The sequence below is a fragment of the Chiloscyllium punctatum genome, chromosome 5 (assembly GCF_047496795.1).
Source record: "Chiloscyllium punctatum isolate Juve2018m chromosome 5, sChiPun1.3, whole genome shotgun sequence".
NCBI classification, from domain to species: Eukaryota; Metazoa; Chordata; class Chondrichthyes; order Orectolobiformes; family Hemiscylliidae; genus Chiloscyllium; species Chiloscyllium punctatum.
Genome location: NC_092743.1, coordinates 38,453,071 through 38,473,874, shown reverse-complemented (window position 1 = coordinate 38,473,874; position 20,804 = coordinate 38,453,071). Strand labels below are relative to the sequence as shown.

The 20,804-nt window shown below is 41.1% G+C and overlaps 1 protein-coding gene across 1 annotated transcript in view; it reads right to left on the bottom strand.

Moving 5' to 3' along the window:
• tmie (transmembrane inner ear) overlaps positions 1-20,804 on the bottom strand; it is a 138,234-nt gene that overhangs the window by 67,522 nt on the left and 49,908 nt on the right. The window contains exon 2 of the mRNA XM_072570061.1: positions 3,759-3,873. Coding sequence (XP_072426162.1) covers positions 3,759-3,873 — 115 coding nt within the window. The remainder of the gene's footprint in view (positions 1-3,758; positions 3,874-20,804) is intronic.

Sequence of the window (20,804 nt, the reverse complement as noted above, 5' to 3'; positions counted from 1 at the left end):
GAATAGGCAGAGTTTGGAGGGATATGGGCCAGGTGCTGGCAGGTGGGACTAGATTGGGTTGAGATATCTGGTCGGCATGGACAAGTTGGACATAAGGATCTGTTTCCGTGCAGTACATCTCTATGACTCTATAACTCTATGTATTACCTTTCTTGTTAGTCCTGCCTGAGAATTTCACCTCACACTTATCTGGATTGAATTTCATTTATTGCCAATCTGACCAGACTGTCTATAACCTCCTGTAATCAAAGACTATTCTCTTCACTATTTACCAGCACACCAATTTCATATTGTCCGCAAACCTACAGATTGCCCTCATGCCATTCCTACTCCTGTTCCTATGCCAACTCCTGCTCTTTGTTTCTTTGATTCTATGTTTCTATGTACACACCATACAAGACTTGGCATATGAAACATTAACTTTGTTTCAGCCTCGACAGGTGCCATTAGATCCTGTTGACCTTCTCCAGTGTGTTCTGGTTTTCATCATTATGACTCATCTTGTGAGAGGGTCATAACATAATAGAATTCTCTATTGCGATAGGAAGTGAAACACTGTAGCCCAATCTGAAATTACCAAAAACCACAAAGGTACGAGGGGTTTTAATTTCATTAAAAGGCATGGCAATGGATAGGTCATGGTTAATATGTAAAGAAAGATGACTTGCATTGCAACAGTTATGCACTATTTTTGAGTGAAAGAGTACCATTGGAAAAGTGGCACAACTCTGGCTAACCAAAGAAGTTAAGGATAGTATTAGATCCAAAGAAGAGTCACATAAAGTTCCTAGAAGATGGAGCAAGATTGAATACTGGGAGCCATTTAAAATTCACTAACGGAGAACAAGAGATTGATTAAAGGTAAAAAAAATTGAGTGTGAGATGAAATTGTCATGAAATTATCAAGATATTGTGATCCTGATCCTAATTTGAAAATCAAGCCCCCGATCAAACTGACAATTCCCTTGTCTTTATTATATCCATAAATGTGCTGACAGTTCTTCTTAAAAGCTTCACTCAAGCCACTGGCTAAAAATAAAACATTGTGGCTTTGCAATTAAACAATGTGCATTAAATTCATGTCTTAATCCATTTATACCCTCATTTATAAATCTTGGAGAATTTAGAAACATAACTGATCAAATAAATGCAGAAAGTGCTGGACCAGCTCAGTGGCTCTGGCACCATCTATGGCGGTAGGAACAGAATTTATGTTTCAGGTCCGATATGGCTCTTTTTTGGTGGAAGTCAATGGAAAAGACCTAAAACAGGAAAGAAGGAGTGAAGGAGGTTCTTAGATCTCTGAAGAGTTTACAGATGAATGCTGAACACACTTCCTCAGTATAGCAAGACATGCTGTACTCTGATAAAGAGAGCACGTCTCTGTCGTTCATTCACATTCAGGACCAGCACGTGCAGCAACTTGGTGAACGTGCTGTACTGATTGAGTGACTCCTCAATGTCAACGGGAAGGGAGTGTCTGCAGTCCTCCTCTGGCACTGTCCTTATCCCAGATCTACAACAAATGTTCAACCTCTCACTATATTCAGCTCCGAGTGCTGTGACACTTATATGACAGATAATGAAGCAATTTTGTGTGGCTCCCTCAGTATCTTAGACATCAGACGAATAACAGTTCACCCTTGGCCAAGTCTTTCATAACATCATTACTGCTAACTTCAAAACCTTTAGATGTCCAAGTTCAATTTCCAAGCAATAATGGCATGTTACAAATCATCCTTGACCAGCATCTGACCCCTAAGCACCATCACTCAACATGTAAAGTAAAAGAGTGATGAAATCATTGCAAATTCAATGTAGCAGATGTTCCCAAATGACTGATTCATGTATTTGTGTTTCCAGTGTCCTAGCATCCTGCATACATGGATCACATACTTCTACCTATCAACGTGACACTTCCTGCTTCCATCCTGGACATTGTCATCCATTTTCTATTGGCACTTACATGACAGAGAACACAGAGTGATGGCAGGGAATACAGCTTGTAGTAGACACCATCAACATCAGGCCCCATCTGTTCACCAAGAACCCCAACCCCCATCCCACCTAAAGACTCCATTTCACCTTGCTTTACCCAAGGAGCTCATTTTGACATTGAGATAGACCTTGCTAGACATTTCATTCACTTTGTCATAAATCTTGTCATAGCCACATCGCTCAGACTCCTATATTTCCTTTATGTATATTTCTAACATTTTCTGCATTTATTATAGAAGGATCTGTGAAAGGGTTAATTGAAGTATAGTAGAACTTTATCTTGGACATGGCCTATACCATTTGAACTGAAAGGCCTATTTTTGAATGGTGCAGACTAGGTATTATCTTGTTTGATAATGCTGGTTTGGACGCCAGAAAGAGATGGTCTTTTTTAAAAAAACAGTGCCTTGGGATATTTTATACTTACCTAACAAGGGAGATAGGATCTGCTCTTGGCATGTTTAGTATACATTATCTTTCTTTGAAAGCTGAAAGCTTGCGGGTGCATTTTCATTTTCAATCTACATTCATAATGCTTTAGATAACTCTGCTTTTTAATGGTTAGCAATCAGAAGATTTTTTGATGACATCCTTATTCCATATGCAAGTTTTGTGTTCTCAAAAAGCAGTACCATTTAATTATCCATATTTAAAATCTATCAACACTTCTGCATGTGAAAAACTGTCACTGTATTTTTAAATAATTCTTTTCTGAGAAGTTTTACAAGATGTTTTTGTCATATGCAATAGGTTGCAGTGTGAAAATTCTATGTGAAGTGTTTTCACAAGATCAATAAAACATTTTTGTTGAACTTTACTTTGTGTCGCCCATCTAAAGCACCAACATTCATTTGGTAGTACTCACATCTGAGTCAGAGGGTTATGGTTTCAATTCCCACTCCTGGATCCTGAGCACAGTAATCTAGGCTGGCATTCTGTTACAATATGGGTGGAGATGCTGTATTCCAACCAGTTAAACATAGGTACTTATGCTTTACTTTAAATTAGAACAATGTCTCCTCTCTAAAAGATTGTATGAATAGATTTTGAATGATAGTGGAATTTATTCATCCCTGAATTACCATCATAAAAATATTATGGTGGCACGGTGGCTCAGTGTTTAGCACTGCTGTCTCGCAGCGCCAGGAACCCGGGTTTGATTCCCTCGGATGACTGTCTGTGTGGAGTTTGCACATTCTCCCTGTGTCTGCGTGAGTTTTCTCTGGGTGCTCCGGTTTCCTCCCGCAGTCCAAAGATGTGCAGGTCAGGTGAATTTGCCATGCTAAATTGCCCATAGGGTTAGGTGCATTAGTCAGGGGTAAATATAGACTAGGTGAATGAGTCTGAATGGGTCTGGATGGCTTACTCTTCGGAGGGTTGGTGTGGACTTGTTGGGCCGAAGGGCCTGTTTCCATACTGTAAGGAATCTAATTATAACATTTCTGCTAGCTGAACATCTCACATTACAATAGGTGTTACACTTTTAGAAATAAATAATTGTAAAATGCTTTGTGATATCCTGAGATTATGAGAGGTGTTTTGCAAATGTAAACCTCTTCAGCAAAACATTAATATGATGCAACTTTAAGATTTCGGTATTTCACTCACAATGAGAATTGTTCTCCAAAAGTATTGCTTTATTTCTTTTATCTAGAGAGCAAGAAACAGAGAGGCATTTTTTTCACCTCAGTTAACATCCCAACAGACCGAATTTTGGGAGTACTGATAAGAACAAGGACTAACTGCTTGCAATGACTTACTGACGGCCAAGACGAAAATGGAGAAGACTCCGATCACCTGCCATAGTCGCAGTCCCCAGAAAACCACTGTTTCTGATGTCACGGGATCTGGTTTCTTTGGAGGAACTGTAGTGGACTGTGAAATAAAAGAATGTCACTGACATTTCTGCAAGTTTTAAAATGTGCTATAGCATATTATGTAGAAGATCTGCAACTACATTCACTTAACATAATATAGTGCAAATTTACTGGGAATGTAGGAACAGGAGTAGGCTATTCAGCTCTTTGAGCATATTCTGATGTACAATTAATTGATTTGTAACTTAGTTTCATTTACCTCTTGATAGTCTTGTTTCAAAAAGCTCTGTTGACTTAGCATTTGATAATTTCAAGAGTATCCATAATCTTTTGTCGGACCAAGCTCCAAATTTTGTGAAATGTGCTTCCTGATTTCACTCCAGAATGGCTTAACTCCAATAATCATGCCCCTTATTCTGATTCCCCCACCAACTGAAAGAATTTTCACATATTTCTGCTATTAAAGTAATCATCCTTCAGCCATCTGAATCACAAGCCACAATTTAACATTTAAACTGGTATTGTTCTGGTGAATCTGCTCTGTTTCCCATTCCAAGGCTAATCAATTCTTCTTGCAGTCCTATATCAAAAACTGAGTTCAGAAATTATGGTTTTGTCTTTCTAAGCTCTGTAAAACTGAAGGATAATTTCCTTCCCTTTGTATTCTAGTCCCTTTGCGATAAATGCTAATATTCTAATGTTTCCTCATGCCAATTATCTTATGTCTGTGTCCACTGTTTATTGACCTTTCCACAACGGAAACACTGCCTGCCTATTTATTCTATTGAAAACCTTCAGGATTTTGAATATCTCTCTCAAATTTCCTCTTACTTATCCTTCCCTGCTTTTAGCAGAACAACTAAGCTTCTGTAGTACCTCCACATAATTGAAGGCTTTCATTCAGTTCTACGCTAGTAAATCTCTTCTGTGCCCTTTCTAAGGCCTTGGTAGGTTTCTAAAGTGGGATAAAATCAACTAGGAGAGGAAGAGAGCTTCTTCAAGGAAGGTATCCTGGAAGAGGATTCGCAGTAGGTTAAAATCAACTAGGAGAAGGGCTTATGCCTGAAAACGTCGATTCTCCTGCTCCTTTGATGCTGCCTGACCTGCTGCGCTTTTCTAGCAACACATTTTTCAGCTCTTTTCTAAAGTGGGATGACCAGAACTGAATACAGAATCATGAGAGGTAACCAGAGCTTTATAACTGCTGAGCATAACTTCCTTATGTTTGCGTTTATTAGCATAGACGAACATCTTGTACGTTTATTTTTTAAATAGCTTTTTTAACTATTCCTGTCATCTTCAAACATGTGTGTGTACGCACCCTCAGGTTTCTATATTCCCACACACTATTAAAGTCGACCATTTTGTTCATGTTGTACCTTTCCATTCTTCTGACTGAAATGCACTGCCTCACAATTCTTTGTGTTCATTTTTATCTCCTTTTGGATGCTTCTTAAAACCTATCTCTTTGACCAAGCTTTTGGTCATCTATTCTGATGTCTCTTTCTGTGGTTCTATTATTAATGGAATTGCTCTAATGAACTGCTATGGAACCTGTTGCTTCAGTAAATACATCACTTAAGCTGGTTTGTTGTTATGTGTTTTCCATTGTTTTCTTTTTCCTAATAAAGCCTGCCACTTTCCTTTTCACGACTACATTTCTGAAGATCCTGCAACTGCTTGAATTTTCCAAATTGTGCTCATTATATCATGTTCAGGTCCTTAATGTGTATCAAACTTCCTTCCTTGCTTTGCTGCATTTGAGATCAATAATTGGAATTATAGGCCTAGACAGTGTTACAAACAATGCTAACATTTTGTAATAGAGAACCTTTGGGCTGAGGAGATGATGAAAAGCACAAACTGTTAGGCTTAAAGGTTAAAAAGGTGCTTCATTACAAGGTAGCATATATATAGGCAGACAGGCTAGTGATAGGTGTTTGTGTGATTATCGACCTCATAGTTCGTAAAGTTTAGTGTATAATTTTTGGTTTCAGGAATTAAAATTTAACTGTACAGAATAGGAAATGTGCAATTAAAGCACCTTGAAGTCTACTACTTTTAAAAAGTTTGGTAATATTTCTTTAAGGAATTTAATAGGATGTGAGCAGTGACCTTGTTGGGTACTTATTATAGACCTCAAAGTAGTGGGGAGGAAATAGAAGACAGCATTTGTCAGCAGATCATGGAATTCTGCAGGACACATAGAGTTGAGATAATTAGTGACTTCAATTACTCTAAGGTAAACTGGGAAAAGGTGGAGAACAGAAGAGAAGAAATTCATACAATGTGTGCAGGAGAACTTTCTGAAACAGTACATTTCCAGTCCTACCAGGGAGGGATCTGTTCTGAATCTTGTCCTAGGAAATGAGGCAGGCCAAGTGGAGAAGGTCAGAATGAGGGAGCTTTTAGGAAATAGCAATTTAGGGAAATAATATATGATGGTCCAATATTAAGTTAAAAAGGATTTTAAAACGTCAATGATTAAGATCCCAGACTGGAAAAGGGCAGATTTTGTGGGTCTAAAGGTTGAACTGAAGCACATTGTTTGGAAATGCATTTTAGTGGATAAAAAAGGGGATGAAAAAAGTTTGAAACAGAGATGAATGGAGTGCAAGATATGTACACACACATGAGAAATAAATATGGGCTATCCAAAGCTAGAGTACCCTGGATAAGTGAGGATATTGATGAGAAAATAGGGAAGATAAAGCAGGCATATGATGCAAACCTGAATAATAATAGCAACAGAAACCTGGAAGAGTACCTCAAATGCAGGACAGAGGCTCAGACTGCAGTAAGGAAGTTTAAGAAGATTCATGAGAAAAAGATGGCAGGCTGCTCAACAACAAATAAAGAAATGTTCTTCAAACACTAATAGTAAAAGATTAAAGGATAGCATGAGGCCCAAAAGGAACAAGCAGGGTAAGCTGCTCACTTAATCAAAGGACTGAGTGAATACTTTCCTTCTCTCTTTACCAAGTTAGAAGATGGTCGAGTTGAAAATGTGGGTATTGAACAACTGAGCAGCATAATGACAGACAAAGAAGAGGTGCATGAAAGGTTGGCAGTACTTCAGGTAGAGAAGTTGTCAGGGCTGGATGGGATGCATCCCAGATTGTTGAGAGAGATAAGACAGCAAATCACAGAGTCATTGACTGACATTTTCCAGGCCTCTGTGACCACAGGATTAGTCCTGGGGGCCTGGAGGTTTGCAAATATGTTATTGTTGTTTCAGAAACGGGCAAAGGATACCCAGGAAACTACAGACCTGTCAGCTTGACATCAATAGTGGGAAAATCAATGGAGGCCATAACATGGGATACGGTAAATTTATACTTAGAGAAAAAATAAGTTAATACTAGACAGTCAAGGGCAGGTCTGACAAATTTTATTGAGTTCTTTGACAAGGTGACACAGATAGTTGACGAGGGTAATGCTGTGGATGTTGTATATTTGGACTTGCAGAAAGTATTTGATACAGTACCATATGGCAGGTTGGTTAGCAAATTAGAAATGTTTGGTGATTGATGGGTCCTTGGCAGCAAGATTAGAAATAAAAACATAAAATGCTGGAAAAGCTCAGCAGGTCTGGCAGCATCTGTGAAGAGAAATCAAAGTTAACATTTTGGGTCCTGTGACCCTTCATCATGGTAGCTAGGAAAATGTCAGTTTATATGTAGAAGATAGGATGGGTTGGGAGTAAGGGGTAAATGATAGGTATGGATAGAGGCCAAAAAGAGTGAAGAACAGGTGGACAGACAAAGGGGTTGATAACAGTCTAGCTGCGAGGGTGAATAGCTGTTAATGGAGACTGTTAGCAGCTAACAATAGATAGTGTATAATGGCAGACTATGTCATAAGAAGGCCTAGTGTGTATGATAGGGGGCGAGAACATGGGGGAGTTCAGGCCCTATTATTATTCAACTTGATATTGGGTTCAGAGGGCTGCAGGGTCCCCAAGCGAAAAATGAGGTGTTCTACTTCCAGCTTACACTGAGCTTCACTGGAGCGTGGCAGCAAGCCTGAGGCAGAGATGTTGGCCAGGGAACAGGGCGGTGTGTTAATGTAGCAGGCAACTGGAAACTCAGGGTCTTTTTTTGCAGGCAGAAAGTAGATATTCTGCAAAGTGGTCATCCAGTCTATGTTTCATTTCCCCAATGTAGAGGAGACCACTTTGTGAGCAGCAAATGCAGTAGACTAGATTGTGACAAGAGTCGAGAGTGTAGTGCTGGAAAAGCACAGCAGGTCAGGCAGCATTCAAGGAGCAGGAGAATCGATGTTTTGAGCATAAGTCCTTCATCCTGATGAAGGGCTTATACTTGAAATATTTTTCTCTTGCTCCTTGGATGCTGCCTGACAGGCTGTGCTTTTTCCAGCACCACACTCTCTACTCTGATCTCCAGCATCTGCGCTCCTCACTTCCTCCTAGATTGTGAGAAGTGCAGGCAAAATGCTGCTTCACCTCAAAGGTAGGTTTGAGCTCTTGGATACTGAGGATGAGAAGTTGGCTAAAAGATAGGAAACAATGGTTAGGTATAGAGTTGAAAGTGGTATTTCCTAGGGATTGGAGTTGGATCTTTGCTTTTGCTGATTTACGTTAATGATTTGGGTGTTGAAGTAATAATATCCAAATTTGCCGATGATACTAAGCAAGGAAGAATAGTGAATTGTGAGGATGCCACTGATACATTGACAAATCAGCCAAATGGGTAGACACTTGGCAGATACATTTCAATGCAGAGAAATGTGAGATAATGCATTTTGGTGGAAGAAACAAGAAGAGACAATTCAGGCTCAATTGTACAACATTGTAGGGAGTACAGGAGCAGAGGGACCTCAGAAGCTGAAACAATTGTTAAGAAGGGTACAGGATCCTTGATTTATAAATAGAGGCATTAAGCATAAAAACAGGGAAGTGATGCTACCCTGTACAAATCATTGGTCAGACTACATTTGGAGTGTTGAGTTCAGTTCTGAACACCTTAATTAAGGAAGGATGCTAAAGCTCTGGAGAGAGTTCAAAGGAGATTTACATAATAGGAATGAGGGATTTTAGATACAAGGAAATTTTATAGAAATTGAGCTTATTCTCCTTGGAACCCAGAAAATTTAGAGTTTACCTCATTGAGGTGTTGAAAATTATGAACAATTTTGACAGGATACAAAAGGATGTTCTGTTTCCACTAATTGACATGTCAATAACAAGGAGTCACAATTTCAAGACTGTCAGCAAGAGAGCTAGGAGTGATATGAGGAGAAACCTCTTTGAATTAGGTTACCTACAGTGTGGAAACAAGCCCTTCATCCCAAGAAGTCCACACCAACCCCCCAAAGAATAACCCACTCAGACCAATTTCCCTCTGACTAATGCACCTAACACTACGGGCAATTTAGCATGGCAATCCACCTGACCTGCACATCTTTGGGTTGTGGGAGGAAACCCACACAGACACAGGGATAATGTGCAAATTCCACAAAGACAATAAACCTGGGTCCCTGGCACTGTGAGGCTGCAGTGCTAACCACTGAGCCACCAGGCTCTTTATTCAGAGAGGTGTTAAGATTGAAATGTGCTGCCTGGGAGAATGATTGAGGCAGATTCCATAAAGGATTTCAAAAGAGAAGTAGATATATAGTGATGAATTTACAGGGTTATGGAGATAGGGCTGGAGAAAGGGGCAGCTGCCCAACTTTTCCACGAGCTGGCACAGACACAAGGGGTTGAATGGCCTCTTTCTGTAGTGTAAAATTCCACAATTCTGTGATTCTAGGGTAGAATCAAATTATAAATAATTGTTTGTCTTGTGAGTTACAACCAAATTAGCTTCAAAACATCCAGTGAACATAGAAACCTGGAGGCAGATGTTGGTAGTTGGCACTTCAAGCGTATTCCACCATTCAATAAAATCATATCGAATCTAGTTGTTACAATTCATCTTCCCGGTCTGCAGTTACTTCTTCAGATCAAGGAAGAAATTGTAAATGAAGGATGCTAAACCCCCTAAAGGTCAATTTAAAGACAGAGAGAAGTAGGCAATGTTATAATGAATTTGGGTGTAACTTAAGAAGTTTCTCTGCATTTCAATTTGTCTGTGTGTTTGCTGTGATAAGCTATTTGCAGTTTCAGAACTGGAAGAGTGCTGAAGCAGAAGAAGTGCTGCTTTTAGCAGAATCTTGGCAAATAGGAGAGAAGTCCCTAGAAGCCACTGACAGTTTAGAATAGGGATGAAGGAAGTCCATGTGCAGTATTTGATGGGTGCAGCTAAGAAATATCAAAGCTCAGAGAAGCCCCAGGGATAGTGTCAGCTTAGTGGTGTTAGTTGCCTTTGAAAAAGTTAGAATGATTAGATACTGGAGTGCAGCCTCGGGAGTCCAGTGGAAAACATACAATCTCAGGGGAAGAGATGAACAGCTTGGATATGAACATAGGAATTGACAATAGGAATAGACCATTTAGCCTGTCGTTAAATATGATCATGGATGATGATGCCATTTTTATGCTTTTTACTCATCTCATCCATAAGTACAACTCTGTACTAGATCAGTAATGGGAAATCTATCAATCTCACAGTCAGGGGTTGAGTTTCTGCAGTGATAAAGAATTTCAAAGGTTCTCAAAACTCTTAGTAAAACAAAACTCCTAATCTCAGACCTAAAGGCATCACCATTATATTTAAATTACAGCCCTCCGATTCTGGACTCCCCCAACAAGAAGTAAACTCTAGCCCTGTCTATCATAGAATAACTCCACAGAGGCCAGTATCCTGTCACCAAATCACCCTTTATTTGCATGTGAAAGACTTTGACACTGGTCCAGCTCCCTCAGAGCCATCTCTCAGAGTATCAAAATGTCTGACACCCTTCTTTTTCTGTATTTTCCACAATGGGGAAAACACCCATGTGGCTAGTGGAACATTAACAAGCAAAGCCTGATCAGGGCAATGAAAAAATGTGGTGGGGAGGTGTAGAGAGAGAGGGTGGGGACTAAATCAAAATGGAGCTCAAGAGGGAAATAAAGCACTTCAACCCCACAGTGCCCACCTTGCCCTACAGCATTCGAGAACATTGGTAGAGTGTTCCCTCTCCAATAACACCTGAGCTTGAACGTAACTGTAGAAGAGGGGCAGACAGTTGACAGAGCAAAGCCCCTCCACAGCCCGCAGCTTGGACCTTTTATAGCCAGACCCAGGAGCACACCCTTGAGGAGGTCCTCTGATCTGCCCACACCCCTCATCACCGGGTGACCAAAGATCAGAAGCATGGGCTGTACAACCAAAAACATAATAGAACATTTTAAAAATAACCAAAAAGGGAGTGCAAACACCCATGACCAATATATACAAGGTCCACAGACTCCATAGCACTGCAAAATAAGCATTTGGGCTGGGAGTCTGTGAACCAGCATAATCTGCGGTTGTAAGGTACTGCTGGGTGCAACACCCTCCATCCCAGGTCACCAGTGGATCAAGGGAGGACTCCCATGTAGAGAACATGCCACTGGGACTCACTCTTGCCCCGTAGCCAATAAACATGCCAAGGCGTGTCTGGGCAGCAAATGAATGAGTAGAAGCGGATGATGTGCAGCAGCAATCTGGACAATGCCCAATATTTGTCTTCTTGAAAGACATGTATCACATGTTCCAGAGGTAGCTCAGGCTGTGGGGCACAGGGCGGTTATGGGATCCTGGGGCCAATGTGAATTTCTGTCTGGGCAGGGGTACACACAGACAGGATTCCACCGCACACCTGAGCATCCTCCAACTGGTGCACAATGTCAGATCTGAACATCGCTGTTTTTAGGGGTCAGATGGCATTGGCTGTAAGCCAGACGTCTACCGCTGCTTGCTAATTCCTGCACTAACATCTAGCCCAGGCTCCTGCCACCCAGTCTGTCCTTGACTCTGCTCACCCCCGTAGCCACGGCCCATTCCTCTACCAGTCACCCCATGATTGTGGAGGTATGGATTCCTGAGGAATGGCTCTTCGATAATATCTGCTACGCCTGACAGTGGGTAGGCCTGGTGTGAGTCGACCATGTCCCAGACAGTGATCAGCTCCTGGTGAAAGACAGGCAGCATCCTGAGGGTGACCTGTAAACCCTCGCGGTCAATAAACAGGAGCTGCGTGTCGTAATTGAGGTCACGCACCTAGTGGAAAAGATATTCTGCCAGGGCACACCATCCAGGAGGACATTCAATGTAAAGATATCGCTACAGGGTCTGAAGGCCAAAGTCATCACCTGGGTGCAGAGACACACCAGTGACTGACCGTCCTCCTCAACGGGGAGACTCAGGATTTCTTTCTGTTGTGAAAGAAATGAACCAATGTTCTCTGGATGTTTTTGACAAAATCAGGAGGATGGGTTAAAGGGCCAAGCCAGTACCACAACATGGAGACCACCAGTTGTTTGACACTCCTCTTTTTATCTGTCAGCCAGTGAAACCTGACTCGACCGGATTAACAGTCCAAATTAGGGAACTCATATTCTATGGGGTCCACCTGGCTGACCTCATTAATATCACAATAGATCCCTTTCAGCACTTTGTAATGTTGTGAACTGTCGTTGCGGTAGCCCATGTTGGAGTTGCTTCTCAGAAAGTTACAAGGTTAGAATTTTGAAAGTGGAAAATTGGAATTCCTTATAAAAGAAACAAAGTTTTTCTAAGATTTGGTGACCCACAGTTTAAGCATCATATGGGTGAGTTGCTGAAAAATCCATGGGTTCTGCCTTCTTATTTTTTAATATGCTCTGTGTTCAACCACAGCTGGTCTGTTTACTCATATTTATCTGATGTTAATTCTGGATGTAAGTGTATAAATGGTATATAATAGATTTGTTTGCTTTTCTAATGTTGTACAGTAACAGTTTATTTATTTGTTCAAATATGTATGCTTTAATTTCTCATGTATCTGGGTTCTTGAGTTTCATTGACTTTGAAAAAAATAGTTACTAGTACTTGACATAATATGACAGTCATTGTTCATATTAATAAGGTACTAGCATAACAATAGTATTACAGCAATAATGACATTGAGAACATTGAAGCTATAGTGGGATAGTTCTTGACTTCTTGCAAGCAGATGGCAATGAATCTAAGTGTCAACAAAAATGAATGACAGCGGTGATGCAAAATGAGCAGCAGATTTGCTGTCACCAATTTCTGATAATGTTTATTACATTAATGGAAGTAAAACGAGCAATTGCATTACCACACCCTCTCCAGTATTTATTCAAGCACAACATACAGACCTTTCCATCCTGATTCTGAACCATAGTTTTTTGTTGTTACTGTCAGGCCTTGCACTCATAATCCGCTAACTTATAACAATATGTAATGAAGCTTTATTGTAAGGAACACCAATGAGAAATGTGTTTGTGTCTGGTTTTCTCTTATTTGATTGCAGGTCTCTCATGAACTTTCTGTTTGTTATTCTTTCTCAGTTCCTCAGCTGACCTCTCCTTACTGTACCCGTCCCCATACTCTCTGTTTCTGTTTCCTCATGTTTCTCTACAGTTCTGTATGCTTCCTCCTTACTTCTTCCCCCCGTCTCATTTATTGTGTGTATACAGATCTTGTCTTGAAAAGTATGAGAACAGTCTGTGAAGGCACAGGGTCTTAATATTTTTGATAGATCTTTAAATATGCAATTCAAAAAATAAATGATAGCTTTTAAGTCTTCAAATTTCTAAAGCATAATCCCGAATGACAAAAGTGGTGATAGTCTGCCAATCAAAGGACATGGACTACTGTTTAAAAAGTGCTTTTAGTTGCTCCCTGTTTCATGGAAGTCCAAATCAGAGCACTTAAGGAATATTTGTTATGATGATTTTAACTGGACTGAATAATTGATTTCCATTTGGCTTCAGCTCCTTCCTGCTCTATTTATTTCACTAAATTTTACTTTTATTCTCTTAAATGTGGGTGACATTAATTCAAAGACTCATAGAGATGTACAGTATGGAAACAAACCCTTCAGTCTATCTCATCCATGCCGACCAGATACCTCAACCCAATCCAGTCCCAATTGCCAGCACTTGGCCCATATTCATATACACATCAAGATGCCTTTTAAACGTATCAGCCTCCACCACTTCCTCTGGCAGCTCATTCAATACACACATCACCCTCTGCATGAAAAAGATACCCCTTAGGTCCCTTTTAAATCTTTCCCCTCCCACCTTAAACTTATGCCTTCTAGTTCTTGCCAGATTGGTATTTATGACCTATTCCTAGTTAACCCTAGGAAGATGGTATTTGGCCTTCTTCCTAAAATACTGCTGTGGTTCATACATGGTGAACGTACACCCAGAACGTGGTTAGGTACTGTGTTCTGAGATTTTGACATTATGACAATGAAGGTGTATGGCCAAGTTAGGATGGTTTGTGGTTGAGATGAAATCTTGGCAGTAATCATTGGTGTTTCCAAGCCCTCAACTTTTTGATGTGGTGGACGTTTTGAGGTGGAAACTGCCTCCGAGTGATTTGCTGCAGCTCCAGCCTTGGAGAAGACCAAAACTCAATAACACAGAGATTAAACAGTCAGGAATTTCTTCAGATTGTTTATGTCTCCACCAGAATGATAACAGGAACTCCACTTTACTTCCAGGCATGTCCTACCTGACAGAGTAGATGAAGAAAATCAACAATCAGGAACTTGTTGGCTTTAAGATTTTAACGCCCTCCACTGGGCTGGAATGGGCTGAGGGGGCAGTCTAAATGGAGCTGTGTGATTTACTCACTCTTTTCTTATGTGACTCTGAGTCAAATTTCAAATCAAAGGCAAACAGGACACCCACTTCAAGAATGTAGGACTCTATTTAATTTATGCTGAACAGGTTCCAATAGCGTTATGGCTTGAGTTTTAAACATTTGTTCATGAGTCTTTGACATCTTTGGTAAGACCAGGCTTTATTGATCCTTCCTAAGTGTCCTTAGGCTGGTGGTGGTAAACTATTCCTTGAACCACTGCTGTCTGTCCAGAAGGGTGCTCACAGAGCTGTTAGGGAGGGGCTTCTAGGATTCGGGCCCAGGATAAGTGAAGGAGCAGCAATAGTTCCAAGTCACTATGGTATGTGGCTTGGAGGGGAACTTGTAGATGGCAGTATTCCCATAAGTCAGCTGTCCTTAAGCTTCTTGATGCTGGAGGTCATGGGTTTGGAAGACGCTGTTAAAGGAGGAGTGCCTAGTTGCTGCTGTACACTTTGTAATGCTAACACTGTGTGTCGGTGGTAGTGGGAATGAATTTTTAAAAATATTGATCAGTTGCCATTCAAGTCAGCTGGATGAGGTCAAATTTTTTTTTAGTGGTTTGAGCTGCATGCATCCAGGCAATAGGAGAATATTTCATCACACTCCTGGAATGTGTCTTGCAGATGATGGGAAGGTCTCAACGAGTCAGGAGGTGAATTGTTTGCCAGCCTCTGACCTCAGACAGACCTGTAGTTATGTGGCTGATCCATTTAAACATTTAGTCAAAGGTGACTCCAGGACAGTGATGCTGGGACATTCAATGCTGCAATTGAAGAGGGAAGACCTTCATTTCTTGATATTTTGACTGGCAGCCCGTCAGTTAAAGAGTTGCAGCACACATGTTAGATTGAATATGCCAGGAACTGTATTTAAAATTAGGAGCGGCTCAGAGAGGAAATTTTTAAGAAACTACAAGTAGATTTGTTGGTAGTGGAATGCTCCTCTTAACTCTGTAAAGGATCTTTGAAATCCCTTCTCCTGAGGATTTCAAATGAGTGGCCATTCAAATGAGTGGCCATTCTTCAAGTACATCAACATTCATTGACTTCAACGTTTTGGCCTTCATCTGATCCCTGAGCTCTGCCTCAGAAGCTCCTTCCATCCCGTGTGTCCACCATTTATGCTCTGCCCTTTTGTCCTGTAGATGTTCATAGTTTTCCCTTTGCACGTTCAAAATCCTGCTCAAATCCCATAATTTAGAAAACTTGTTCAGTTACTTGCCCTGCTCTTCGAAAGTAAATATTTGGTGGATCAATTCCTCCCTCCCTCCCCCTTCATTTCATAAATAATATCATAAGTAATTTTAGTATGTTCAAGATACCAAGGTTATTGTTCCAAGTGTGTGTGTGTGTGTGTGTGTGTGTGTGTGTGTGTAGCTTGATTAATCCTGGCTTGTGATCAAAGCTGAACTCCATCTTGTCTTCATTTGCTACCAAAAATGTATTGTCCAATATACAGGAAAGTGCCACGGAATGGCTGTTGGGGGCAGTAAACTCTTACAGGAACAGTTACATTTTAACACTCCTGACTTGGGAATAGGGAAAGTGTTTCAAGTAAACTGTAGCATTCCCTTGCTAAGTGATTAATTAGCTTTCAGGCAGACTAAATTAGCACACATTGCAACATTAAAAATGAGAGCTTCTGGTCTTTCATTGCAATACAGTAGCCAAAACTACAAGACAGATTTCTTTGCAGCTATTCAAACAGCCTACCACCTCACAAAGAATAGAGAATAGGAATAGACCATTTAGGCTGTCATTAAATATGATCATGGATGATGATGTCATTTTGATGCTTTTTATTCACCTCATCCATAAGTACAACTCTGTACTTGATCAGTAATGAGTAATCGATCAATCTCGCAGTCAGAGGTTGAATTTCTGCAGTGCTTTATGATAAAGAATTTCAAAGGTTCTCAAAACTCTGAGTAAAACAAAACTCCTAATCCCAGAAGTAAAGGCATCACCATTATATTTAAATTACAGCCCTCCGTTTCTAGACTCCCCCAACCAGGAGTAAACTCTTATGTGCATTAGTCCTATCTATCGTAGAATAACTCCACAGAGGCCAGTATCCCATCACCAAATCACCCTTTATTTGCATTTGAAAAACTTTGATACTGATCCATCTATCAGAACCATCTCTCAGAGTGTCAAAATGTCTGACACTCCTCTTTTTCTGGGGAGGTGTAGGGTGAGAAGGTGGGGACTAAATCAAAACGGATTTTGAGGGGGAAATAAAGCACTTCATCGCCCACAGTGACCACCTCTCACTACAGGCATCAAGAGCATTGGTGGACACTGTGTGTTCCCTCTCCAATGACACCTGAGCTTGAACATAACTGTAGAAGAGGGGCAGGCAGTTGACAGAGCAAAGCCCCTCCACAGCCCACAGCTTGGACCTGTTTATAGCCAGACCCAGGAGCACACCTTTGAGAAGGTCCTCTGATCTGCCCACACACCTCATCACCGGGCGACCAAAGATCAGGAGCATGCGCTGTGCAGCCAAAAACATAACAGAACGTTTTAAAAATAACAGAAAATGGAGTTCAAACACCCATGACCAACATATACAAGGTCCACGGACTCCATAGCGCTGCAAAATAAGTAGTTGGGCTGGGAGTCTGGGAACCAGCACAATCTGCGGTTGTAAGGTTCTGCTGTGTGCAACATCCTCCATCCCAGGTCACCAATGGAATATGTCACTGGGGCACCCTGCTGCCCCGTGGCCAATAAACACACCAAGATGTGTCTGGGCAGCAAATGAATGAGTAGAAGTGGATAATGTGCAGCAGCAATCTGGACAGAGCCCACCATTTTGCCTCCTTGAACGACATACAACACATATTCTAAAGGTAGCTCAGGCTGTGGGGCACAGGGCAGTTATGGGATCCTGGGGCCAATGTGAATTTCTGTCTGGGCAGGGGTACACACAGACAGGATTCCACCGCACACCTGAGCATCCTCCAACTGGTGCACAATGTCAGGTCTGAACATCGCTGTTTTTAGGGGTCAGATGGCATTGGCTGTAAGCCAGACATCTACCGCTGCTTGCCAATTCCTGCACTAACATCTAGCCCAGGCTCCTGCCACCCAGCCTGTCCTTGACTCTGCTCACCCCCGTAGCCACGGCCCTTTCCTCTACCAGTCACCCCGCGATTGTAGAGGTATGGATTCCTGAGCAATGGCTCTATGATAATATCCGCTACTCCTGACAGAGGGTAGGCCCGGTGTGAGTCGACCATGTCCCAGACAGTGATCAGCTCCTGGTGAAAGACAGGCAGCATCCTGAGGGTGACCTGTAAACCCTTGCGGTCAATAAACAGGAGCTGCGTGTCGTAATTGAGGTCACGCACCTAGTGGAAAAGATATGCTGCCAGGGCACACTATCCAGGAGGACATTCAATGTAAAGATATCGCTACAGGGTCTGAAGGCCAAAGTCATCACCTGGGTGCAGAGGTACACCAGTGACTGACCGTCCTCCTCAACGGGTAGACTCAGGATTTCTGCCATGATCCAATACATCATTTTGTTGCAAAGTAAATGAACCAATGTTCTCTGGATGTTCTTGACAAAATCAGGAGGATGAGTTAAAGGGCCAAGCAGTACCACAACATGGAGACCACCAGTTGTTTGACAGTCCTCTTTTTATCTGTCAACCAGTGAAACCTGACTAGACCGGATTAACAGTCCCAATTAGGGAACTCATATTCTATGGGGTCCACCTGGCTGACCTCATTAATATCACAATAGATCCCTTTCAGCATTTTGTAATGTTGCGAACTGTCGTTGCAGTAGCCCACGTTGGAGTTGCTTCTCAGAAAGTTACATGGTTAGAATTTTGAAAGTAGAACATTGGAATTCTTTATAAAAGAAACAAAGTTTTTCTAAGATTTGATGACCCACAGTTTAAGCATCATATGGGTGAGTTGCTGAAAATTCCATGGGTTCTGCTTTCTTACTTTTGATGTGCTCTGTGTTCAACGACAGTTTGTCTGTTAACTCATATTTATCTGATGTAAGTTTATAAATGGTATAGAATGGATTTGTTTGCTTTGCTAACTTTGTACAGTAACATATTACTTATTTGATCAAATACCTTATGGCTTTATTTTCTCATGTATCTGGGTTCTCGAGTTTCATCTACTTTGAAACAAAACGGTTACAAGTATTTAACTTAAATGACAGCTATCATTCATATTAATAAAGTAGTTGCATAACATTAGTATTACAGTAATAATGACACTGAGAACACTGAAGCTATAGTGGGATAGTTCTTGACTTCTTGCAAGCAGATGACAATGAATCTAAGTGTCAACAAAAATGAATGCCAGCGGTGATGCAAAATGAGCAGCAGATTTGCTGTCACCAATTTCTGATAATGTTTATTACATTAATGGAAGTAAAACGAGCAATTGCATTACCACACCCTCTCCAGTATTTATTCAAGCACAACATACAGACCTTTCTATCCTGATTCTGAACCATAGTTTTTATATGGACTTGTTGTTACTGTCAGGCCTTGCACTCATAATCCGCTAACTTATAACAATATGTAATGAAGCTTTACTGTAAGGAACACCAATGAGAAATGTGTTTGTGTCTGGTTTTCTCTTATTTGATTGCAGGTCTCTCATGAACATTCTGTTTGTTATTCTTTCTCAGTTCCTCAGCTGACCTCTCCTTGCAGTATCTGTCTCTATTTCTGTTTCCTCATGTTTCTCTACAATTCTGTATGCTTCCTCCTTATCTCTTCCCTCTTGCCTCCTTCACTGTCTGAATGCAGATCTTACCTTGAAAAGTATGAGAACAGTTTGTGAAGCACAGGGTCTTAATAATTTTGATAGCATTGATTGCAATTCAAAAAATAAATTATAGTTATTAAGTCTTCAAATGTCTAAAGCATAATCCTGAATGACAAAAGTGGTGATAGTCTGCCAATCAAAGGACATGGACTACTGTTTAAAAAATACTTTTGGTTGATCCCTGTTTCATGAAAATCTGAATCAGAGCACTTAAGGAATGATTGTTATGATGATTTTAACTGGACTGAATAATTGATTTCCATTTGGCTTCAGCGCCTTCCTACTTCATTTTTTCACTAAATTTTACTTTTCTTCTCTTGAATGTGGGTGTCATTGACTCGTAAACTCATACAGCATGGAAACAGACCCTTCAGTCCAATTCATCCATGCCGACCAAATACCCCAACGCAATCCAGTCCCATTTGACAGCACTTGGCCCATATTCATATACACATCAAGATGCCTTTTAAATGTATCAGCCTCCACCACTTCCTCTGGCAGCTCATTCAATACACACACCACCCTCTGCATGAAAAAGATACCCCTTAGGGCCCTTTTAAATCTTTCCCCTCTCACCCTAAACTTATGCCTTCTAGTTCTTGCCAGATTGGTATTTATGACCTATTCCTAGTTAACCCTAGGAAGATGGTATTTGGCCTTCTTCCTAAAATACTGCTGTGGTTCATACATGGTGAATGTACACCCAGAACGTGGTTAGGTACTGTGTTCTGGGATTTTGATATTATGACAATGAAGGTGTATGGCCAAGTTAGGATGGTTTGTGGCTGAGATGAAATCTTGGCAGTAATCATTGGTGTTTCCATGCCCTTAAAGTTTTAATGTGGTGGACGTTCTGAGGTGGAAACTGCCTCCGAGTGATTTGCTGCAGCTCCAGCCTTGGAGAAGATCAAAACTCAACAACACAGAGATTAAACAGTCAGGAATTTCTTCAGATTGTTTATGTCTCCACCAGAATGATAACAGGAACTCCACTTTACTTCCAGGCATGTCCAACCTGACAGAGTAGATGAAGAAAATCAACAATCAGGAACTTGTTGGCTTTAAGACTTTAACGCCCTCCACTGGGCTGGAATTTATGCTGAACAGGTTCCAATAGCGTTATGGCTTGAGTTTTAAACATTTGTTCATGTGTCTTTGACATCTTTGGCATGGCCAGGATCTATTGATCCTTCCTAAGTGTCCTTAGGCTGGTGGTGGTAAACTATTCCTTGAACCACTGCTGTCTGTCCAGAAGGGTGCTCACAGAGCTGTTAGGGGGGGGCTTCTAGGATTCAGGCCCAGGATAAGTGAAGGAGCAGCGATAGTTCCAAGTCACTATGGTATGTGGCTTGGAGGGGAACTTGTAGATGGCAGTATTCCCATAAGTCAGCTGTCCTTAAGCTTCTTGATGCTGGAGGTCATGGGTTTGG